At 43.6% G+C, this 10,026-nt stretch overlaps 1 protein-coding gene across 1 annotated transcript in view; it reads left to right on the top strand.

Annotated features, from left to right (window-relative positions):
- Positions 1 to 799: 799 nt before the first annotated feature.
- The window catches only part of CALN1 (calneuron 1), a 296,785-nt gene continuing 287,558 nt past the window's right edge, over positions 800 to 10,026 (top strand). Inside the window, 1 exon segment of the mRNA XM_032216504.1 lies at positions 800 to 937. Coding sequence (XP_032072395.1) covers positions 800 to 937 — 138 coding nt within the window.

Here is a 10,026-nt window from a genome sequence, read left to right as displayed (position 1 = left end):
ATTTTCGCCTTCCCCAGGCTTTAGAGGCTTTCCTTGAGCCACTGGGAGGCTAAAAACTGCCTCCCTCAGGCTCCAAAGGCTTTCCGGCCTTCCGGAACTAACAGGAGGCCCATTTTCCCACCTCCCTGAGCCTTTGTGCAGGCTCTGTACTTACCTCATACCCCAAACAGACCGCGTGGAGATTCCTAGGAGGGGTGGGGTGGACAGGGCCAGCCAGGGATAGGATTTTGAGGTTCTCTGAACTGACCATAACATTAGCTACGGGTTCTCTCGAACCCAGGCGAACCTGTAGCAGCCCACCCCTTGCCGGTTTTCTATTTGTATATCCCTCCCGTTCTAATGAATTATCGATCAATTTGCGCTCTCCAAATATGAACTATATAAAGCACCATTCAAAAAAAATATTTCAGTGTTCCTTGTAAATATTGGATTCTGTCTCCATAAATGTGGTCCATTTACTCATCAATTAATGTTTTTTGTTTTTTTCATAGCACTGTGCTCCTATTAATTTCCAAACATCTGCTACACAGTTGTAATGATTCACTGCTATTTTGTTATTCTCAAAGATCTGGTGTAAAAAAAAAGAAGAATAAAAAAGAAGAAGAGAGGATTGAAAGAAAGGACATGATGAATAACAGAAACTAGGTTGTTTTCAATAAGCGATAGATTGGGACAACCTGTGCAGTTATATTTTCTGTCCAATTGTTTACAGAGTCACGTTGCTGCCATTGATGTTCCGGTGAAGGATTTCTGGTTCTCCCAGGAAGAGCCATCTCTCTCTTTCTCTCTCTTTCGCCCAATGGGGTTGACTGTCCAACATGGAGAAGGCCATGCCAAACCAGAAGAAGATCAAAGGGAAGAGTCTCCTACTGTCAAGGAGAAGAGCTCAGAGGAATCTTTGGAGAGGGACAGGTCAATGGAGTTCTCCACCTGGCAAGTGTTAACATTTTATTTTCTCTTTGTTGGTTTCCAGAAATTATTTCGTTTTCCAGGAAGCCAAAATGTTCTAGCTAAAAAGAAAGTAAAATACTCCCCCTTTCATTCATACGGTCAGGCTGTCAGGGTTCCGACGGATGCCCTAATTAACTCATGAGCCTCAAGCCAAGTTTCAAAATAAATCCAGTTATTTATTAGGAGCAACATGTCGGCAACTCCCCATATGAAGTCAACTCTGCCGCACGTAATTTATGGCTCAACTCTGACTTCGTCTCCCACCTCCTCCCCAGGTGTGTCATAAATCGCATTCTCCAATGAGGCATTTTCCCGGGCTGTAGAAAAATACGCCTCTCAGGCTGGCTCTGGTAATCTGAGATCCAACCTTGAAAAAGGTATGCGTGGAATGGGCTTCAGAACGTGGCTGCCGATCTGTTCTGTCAGTTCTCCCCCCTTCTGCCCATGGCAACTCGAGAGCAAACCAGAAATGCTTTGTGAGTTGACACGGACTTCTGTTCCTCTGTGATTTTGACAGAAGAGCAGAAAGGCATGCAACTGTAAGGGAGTTCTCCAAAACACTTCAAATCATGTCTCCTGCATATCCACATACATGGCATGGATGTTGATGTGGATTGCCTTGGGTGGTTTTAAAGCAAGATTGGTGTTAACCCTGAAGTTGACCTGACTGAAGCCATTTTGGAGCTTCAGTGTTGCCACACTGAAGTTGAGGGATAGGGAGGGGGGATTAGAGATAGCTGGGGTTTTGTAGCCAAAATAAAATACTTTCTCATGGGAACCAGGGGCATTCTCACACCTGGGCCGAGGAAGGAGAAGTGAGGTCACCAGGCAACCAGACAGCATCTTGATTGGACCATGTGACTGATTGGTTGTGGTTGAGGGGAAAACTTTTGCTTTTAATTAGGTGGAACCTGCGGGAAACTTCAGTGTCAGTTTTCCCCAGATCTGTGCCAATATTTATTTATTTTTCTTTTTTTTATTTGTCAACATGTACAAGGTGAAGGTATTAGTATAGACATGGACATTTTCGCATGAGATTGGTACAAATAGATGGATAAAATAAGCATAACATCGCCATGTACACATAAAATGAGTACATATCAATGGGAACAGTAGGACAGGGATGGTAGGCACATTGGTGCACTTATGCATGCTCCCTTTATGAGCCTCTTAGTAAACATGTGAGGTCCATGGTAGACAGTTTAAGGTTAAAGATAAGGGGGTTTGAGAAACTAACAATGGAACCAGGTAGAATGTTCCAGGCATTGACCACTCTATTGCTGAAGTCATATTTTCTGCAATCAAGTTTGGAGCAGTTTACTTTGAGTTTGTATCTATTGTTTGCCTATGTATTATTGTGGTTGAAGTTGAAGTAGTCACTTACAGGTAGGACATTATAGCAGATAATTTCATGTACTATGCTTGTGTAGGCAGCGTAGTTCCAGGTTGTCCAAGGCCAAAATTTTGAGCCTGGTGGCATAAGGGATTCTTTTTTTAAAAAAAATATATTTTATTCATTTTCACATTCCATTTTACAATCACTTATATACAGGGTATTTGCTATAAGAAAAAAAAAAGAAAAAAAAAGAAAAAGAAAAAAAAAAGAAATAAAAAAAAATTAAAAAAGAAAACACAACTCATCATTCACAACCCCACCTGACACTTCCATCCTCCATACACCCCATCTACCCCCTCCAACTTTCCTTCTCCCTCTAACGCTCCCCTCCTACTTCCCTTTCCCCTCAAACCTTCCTTCTCCCCTTACTCCCAACACGCCCTCCTTACATTCCCCTTACTCCTTCCTTACTCCTCCCTCCTCTTTCCCTCTACCTCCCTCCTTGGTGTATTCCTTTATTCAAGTATTGTTTATTATAATCTGATAAAAAGTAAAATAAACCAAGGGAAAAAAAATATAAAGAAAGAAAAGAGAAAAAAAAGGAAAAAAAAAAAGAACAACCGTATATAAGTGCATTCTTGTTCTTATTGAGACTATGTTAACACCCACCCACCCACCCCCCATAAATCCCCATCCCTACTCCTCCCGACTTCCCAGGGCCCACACCTGGCACTGCCTTCTATCTAAAGTATCTTATGTTCGTATGGATTAAAAATAAAAGTAATATATTAAGGGGGGGGGGGGGAAGAAAAGAACAAAGAAAAAAGAAAAAAAAAAGAAACTCTTTGTGTTAAGCTCAGTCCCCCATCTTTATCTATGCTTAAATAGTATAAGTCATTCTATTGTGAGCAGAGGAGTGGAGTACTCTTCTTGTGAAATACTTCTGTCCAATATACAGTGTGAATACCAGGCAGGTAAGCAGTATTCAAGGACTGGTCTAGCAAAGGTTTTGTGTGCCCTAGTTAGCAGTATAGTGTTACCAGAGAAAAAAACTTCATAAAATAAGGTTGACAACTCTTAATGACTTTTTGGCAATGTTGTTACAGTGAGCTCTGGGGCTTAGATCTTTTGAGATGAGTACTCCTAGGTCCTTGACAGAGTGTGTGTATTAGGTCATATCTGCCCAGCTTGTATTTGGTGTTCTGGTTTTTGTTGCCAATGTGTAGTACAGAGCATTTGTTAGCAGAGATTTGGAGTTGCCCATTGTTTGATCATTCAGATACATAGTCAAGGTCATGTTGTAGGGTAGTAGTATTGTCTGTGGTGTTAAGTAGTTTTACATTGTCAGCAAAGAGGATGCAGCTGCTTATAACATGATCGCAGGGGTTGTTTATATAAAGCAGAAAGAGGCATGGGAGTCCTAATACGATGCCTTGGGGGACACCACTGTTAACTGGTGCAGGGTTTGATATTGCGCTTCCAATTTTGACTACTTGTTGTCTGTTTGATAGGAACCACTCGTGCAAAGATCCAGAAATGCCACAGGAGCTTAATTTTAACAGACGTTTGTTATGTACCACTGAATCAAAGGCTTTGCAGAAGTCTATGTAGATTGCATCTATTGCTTTACCCTGGTCAAGTTATGTGGTCCAAATGTTTTTGCAGTGTAGGAGCTGCAAATTACAGGACAATTTTTTTATGAAACCAAATGGCTTGTTAGAGAGTAGGTTGTTTGTCTCTAAGTGGAGGGTGATGGTTTGGTTTATGATGGATTCCATGACTTTACAATAGCAATAGCAATAGCAGTTAGACTTATATACCGCTTCATAGGGCTTTCAGCCCTCTCTAAGCGGTTTACAGAGTCAGCATATCGCCTATCGCCCCCCCACAGTCTGGGTACTCATTTCACCCACCTCGGAAGGATGGAAGGCTGAGTCAACCTTGAGCCGGTGAGATTAGAACCGCTGAACTGCAGATAACAGTCAGCTGAAGTGGCCTGCAGTACTGCACCCTAACTACTGCGCCACCTCGGCTCATTACAGGAGATGCAGCAAAGGGAGATCGGTCAGTAATTCTCAACTAGGCTGGGGTCTCCTTTTTTGAAGATAGGAATGACTGTTGCTACTGACCCATAGGTCAGGCAAGGAGCTGATTCTAAAAAAATGCTTCATAGATAGTGCTTAGAGGTTCAGCTATGGTAGTGGAGAGCTTTTTCAGAAAGTGGGCACATATTCCATCAGAATCAATAGATGGAGATGATTTTAGGTTGCGTAGTGTCTTTTTGACAGTGTCTTCAGTAAAATCAAAGTGTATTAGATCTTTGCAATTGGTTGCAACATGTAAAAGTAGGAAATGTGGGGAGATGCCATTACTATTGACAAAATCTGAACAGAAAAATGTGTGGAAGAGATTGGCTTGAACTACTTCATTGTTGCAGTCTTTCCTGTTATGCCCTTTTGGATTGGAGTTTCCTTATAGATATGGGTAATTTGTTCTCTTTTGCACAGATATGTATACAGGTAGTCCTTGACTTACAACAATTCATTTTGTGATTGTTCAAAGTTACAACATCACTGAAAAAAAGTGACTTATGACTATTTTTCACACTTAAGTCCGCTACAGCATCCCAATGGTTACCTTTTGCAACCTTCAATCAATAGGGAAGCCAGATTCACTTAATGACTATGTTACTGACTTAACAACTGCAGTGATTCACTTAACAACCATGGCAAGAAAGCCGACAAAATGGGGCAAAACTCACTTAACAAATGTCTTAATCAACAGTAGAAATGTTGGTGTTCTGACCTAGGCTTCCCAAGATCATGAAGCAGACTCCTCATCCCAATAAAACCTCTTTTATTTAGGTTAAAGGGAATTCCTCTCCAGCAAAGTCCCAGAAAGCAGTCTTTCATGAGATTTCACAACTACAGACCTTTATCAGGCTTGGAGAGTTGCCAGGCCGATATCTTCCAAACACCACGCTGTACTTGGCAAGAAGTCAGGAACAGATCTTCACCCTAATGAATTGTCTTCTGCAACCTCCCCTCCCCTTTCGCTCCTCTTTTTGCCTGTGGGAGGGGCCATTCACCCTCCACCTGTGGCCTCACTCCCAAGTTGACCCTTGTTCCTTAGCTGTTCCCTTCTCCTGGCACCTATGCACATGCGCACATCGGGAACAGGTTCCAGCTGTTCTTTTACCCCATTGATACCCGACTCCAAAGACAGCTGATAACTGTCGGACGGCCCTGTCCCAATCTCTGCCTCCGATGCAGAGCCCTCATCAGAGCCTTCCCCAGACTCCAGAACTGGCCCATGTTCCTCCCCAACCTCCTCACTGTCTGAATCTGCTGGCAGTTCCACTGGTCCCTGGCGGGCCACAACAGTTGAGCTCAGTTGTGTTCGTAAGCCAAGGACTACCTGTACTTGCTATTAGGTCAGATATTGGTGTGTGTGACTCTTCCCGTCATTCTTTATGTGTTCATTTGAAAGTTGAAAGAGGCCATTTAGGCAATCAAGTCCTTGAACATATATAGCAAAGGTGAGATCAGGTTATTAATTGCATTGTCAAGTTGTTCTTATAACCAGGAAGTCTTTTGTAAATGTTCAGTAGGAACTGGCCTTCCTCTAATTTAACATCATTGCTCCATTTCCTGTACCCTTAGATTAAGGAGAACAGATCTTGACCTTCTATCTGACATCCTTTTAAATACTTGAGAAGTGCCATCCATCCATCCATCTCATCATCTTTGCTTAAGACTGAACATACCGAGTTCTCATAGTTGTGTCTCCTGATTGTCCTTGATGTTCAATTTCATTGAATATGAGTCCTAAGATACCAACTTGGATGCATTCATCCTCCCCCCCTACCCGCCCCAGCATCAGAATAGAGATAGTTGTCTTTGGAGGGTGATTCATGCACTGCTAATCTCAGGATTGGATTACTGCAAACAAAATTCATCTGGGATTTGTCAGAATGCTACTGGAAAATAATCTTTGTTGTGGGGATAAAACCCATGGGATCTCTGGGTAAGTCCTCTTGAGCTCCTGGATGAAAGAAAGTATATCAGTCAAATGAAGAAATTGAATTTGGACAGTAGATGCAAGAGAATTTCGAATAAAATCTTTGTGACTTCTGAGTAGGGGCCTGCCTATTTCTGTATTTTGTGCCCATTCTGAAAGATCATGCCCAGTGGAAATATTCCAGGTCCCTTCAATTAAACACCACCATCTATTGAAGGGGTCTCTAACACAAGACTAGTGAGTCAGATATGCCCCATGATGTGGTTGGATAGGGCCTGCAGGGCTATCCTGGAAAATGTAAGGGGCCAGTCCGCATCACTTCGGCCCGGTTTACCCAATGCAAAGAGGAAACATGGCAGCAGTTTGGGGAGTGGCCTCAAGCTGGTCACACCCACCCAGTTGGCCACACCCACTCAGCCCCCGAGGTCAACCACAGCCCTGATGTGGCCCTCAATGAAATTGAGTTTGACATCCCTGATCTATTAGGACCTAGGAAGTACCATATTTTTCGGAGTATAAGATGCATCTTTTCCCCCAAAAAAAGAGGGTGAAAATCTGGGTGCATCTTATACACTGAACACAGCATTTTTGGTGTCCTGAAACCCTGACCCCTTAGCAAAAATGGATGTGCAGAGGGTTTGGGAGGCTGGCAAAGTACTCCTGGGGGCTGGGGAGGGCAAAAGCGAGTGAAAAACAGGCTGGTTTTTGCTTATTTTTGCTTCCCCCCCCAGCCCCCAGGAACACTCTACAAGCCTTCCAAAGCCCCTGAATGCCCTGTTGTTGTTGGTGGTGGTGGTGGTGGTTTTTTTGTTTTTTTTTTTTTTGCAAAAAATGAGGTGTGCAGAGGGTTTGGGAGGCCTGCAGAGTGCAAAAACCTTTTAATTTACCTCTTCAAAATCTTGGTGCGTCTTATACTAGTCTGAAAAATATGGTAGGGTCTGTTATAGAGGTTGCCCTGGGGAACAGCATCACCTCAGAGAGATGTATGGCTTCCACTCTGATAATGTTCAAAAGGTTGTTGAAAACCTGGCTGTTCCCCCTATCTGTGGGTTAGGGTGGTGTCAACCTCTGGAATTTTATTTAATTAAGTATGTTTTCTTTTGGCCAAACATGTTTTTTTTCCTTTTAAGTGTTTTGCTGTTTTCTTGCTTTTAATGCTGTAAACTGCCTAATCTTGTGGAATTAGACGACTTCAAAATTGGATGGATGGATCTGGGTTCACGTAGCATGATAGGTAAGGCTAAAATGGGCACATTGCAGTTGGATATGTTGTAGCAGTCAATTCAGCCACTACCTTAACTGACTGACTGAACCAGGCCATCATGTTAAGGCAAAAAATAGCATATTATATGAGCTCTCCAATTGTGTTTAAGTAAACTCAATTGGCTTTGCTTGTCTATTTATTAGCTTTATCATACCTGTTAGGACCTCACTTAGATAATGATAATGAGTCACAAAGTGTCTTAAAATTACCACAAGTTGTGGTAGGTTTAGAAGAAAATTCTTCTTCTCCTTCTTCTCCTTCTTCCCCTCCTCCTCCTCCTCCTCCTCCTCCTCCTCCTCCTCCTCCTCCTCCTGATCATCTTCTTCTTCTTCTTCTTCTTCTTCTTCTTCTTCTTCTTCTTCTTCTTCTTCTTCTTCTTCTTCTTCTTCTTCTTCTTCTTCTTCTTCTTCTTCTTCTTCTTCTTCTCCTCCTCCTCCTCCTCCTCCTCCTCATCCTCCTCCTCCTCCTCCTGTTCTTCTTCTTCTTCTTCTTCTCCTCCTCCTCCTCCTCCTTCTATTTCTTCTTCTTCTATTTCTTCTTCTTCTTTCTTCTTCCTCCTCTTCCTCCTTTTTCTCACTACTCTCTTCTTCTTACTTTTCCTCCTTCTTCCGTTTCCTCCTCCTTCCTTCTGCTCCTCCTACTCCTCCTCTTCCTTTTCCTCCTCCTACTTCTTCCTCCTTCTCCTTCTTCCTCCTCCTCCTGCTCCCTCCCACTCCTCCCCCCACTCCTCCTCCTCCCCCTCTCCACCCCTCCTCCTCCTCCTCCTGATCTTCTTCTTCTTCTTCTTCTTCTTCTTCTTCTTCTCCTCCTCCTCCTCCTCCTCCTCCTCCCCCCCCCTGCAGGAGCAGGGTCCTCTTTTTGCATCATTGAACGCCACTTTGCATTGTCAGCTGCATCTCCAGGGCACAGGCCACGTCTTGCGTATATTTGTTGATGGTGTTTTGTCTATTTATTAGCTTTATCATACCTGTTAGGACCTCACTTAGATAATGATAATGAGTCACAAAGTGTCTTAAAATTACCACAATTTGTTAAGAGCCAAGGTGGCACAGTGGTTAAATGCAGCACTGCAGGCTACTGCTAGATCAGCAGGTCAGCGGTTCAAATCTCACCGGCTCAGGGTTGACTCAGCCTTCCATCCTTCCGAGGTGGGTAAAATGAGGACCCAGATTGTTGGGGGCAATATGCTGACTCCCTGTAAACCGCTTAGAGAGGCCTGAAAGGCCTATGAAGCGGTATATAAGTCTACTGCTATTGCTATTGCTATTGGTAGGTTTAGAAGAAAATTCTTCTTCTCCTTCTTCTCCTTCTTCCCCTCCTCCTCCTCCTCCTCCTCCTCCTCCTCCTTCTATTTCTTCTTCTTCTTTCTTCTTCTTCCTCTTCCTCCTTTTTCTCACTACTCTCTTCTTCTTACTTTTCCTCTTTCTTCCATTTCCTCCTCCTTCCTTCTGCTCCTCCTACTCCTCCTCTTCCTTTTCCTCCTCCTACTTCTACCTCCTTCTCCTTCTTCCTCCTCCTCCTGCTCCCTCCCACTCCTCCCCCCACTCCTCCTCCTCCCCCTCTCCACCACTCCTCCTCCTCCTCCTGATCATCATCATCTTCTTCTTCTTCTTCTTCTTCTTCTTCTTCTTCTTCTTCTTCTTCTTCTTCTTCTTCTTCTTCTCCTCCTCCTCCTCCTCCTCCTCCTCCTCCTGTTCTTCTTCTTCTTCTTCTTCTTCTTCTTCTTCTTCTTCTTCTTCTTCTTCTTCTTCTTCTCCTACTCCTTCTCCCACTCCTCCTCCTCCCCCACCTCCTCCTCCTCCTCCTCCTCCCCCCCCCCCTGCAGGAGCAGGGTCCTCTTTTTGCATCATTGAACGCCACTTTGCATTGTCAGCTGCATCTCCAGGGCACAGGCCACGTCTTGCGTATATTTGTTGATGGTGTTTTGTCTATTTATTAGCTTTATCATACCTGTTAGGACCTCACTTAGATAATGATAATGAGTCACAAAGTGTCTTAAAATTACCACAAGTTGTGGTAGGTTTAGAAGAAAATTCTTCTTCTCCTTCTTCTCCTTCTTCCCCTCCTCCTCCTCCTCCTCCTCCTTCTATTTCTTCTTCTTCTATTTCTTCTTCTTCTTTCTTCTTCCTCCTCTTCCTCCTTTTTCTCACTACTCTCTTCTTCTTACTTTTCCTCTTTCTTCCATTTCCTCCTCCTTCCTTCTGCTCCTCCTACTCCTCCTCTTCCTTTTCCTCCTCCTACTTCTTCCTCCTTCTCCTTCTTCCTCCTCCTCCTGCTCCCTCCCACTCCTCCCCCCACTCCTCCTCCTCCCCCTCTCCACCACTCCTCTCCTCCTCCTGATCATCATCATCATCATCTTCTTCTTCTTCTTCTTCTTCTTCTTCTTCTTCTTCTTCTTCTTCTTCTTCTTCGTCTTCTTCTTCTCCTCCTCCTCCTCCTCCTTCTATTTCTTCTT

The sequence above is a fragment of the Thamnophis elegans genome, chromosome 4, assembly GCF_009769535.1.
Source record: "Thamnophis elegans isolate rThaEle1 chromosome 4, rThaEle1.pri, whole genome shotgun sequence".
NCBI classification, from domain to species: domain Eukaryota; kingdom Metazoa; phylum Chordata; class Lepidosauria; order Squamata; family Colubridae; genus Thamnophis; species Thamnophis elegans.
Note: the sequence above shows the minus strand (reverse complement) of the source record. Positions and strands in the feature narration are given on the sequence as shown.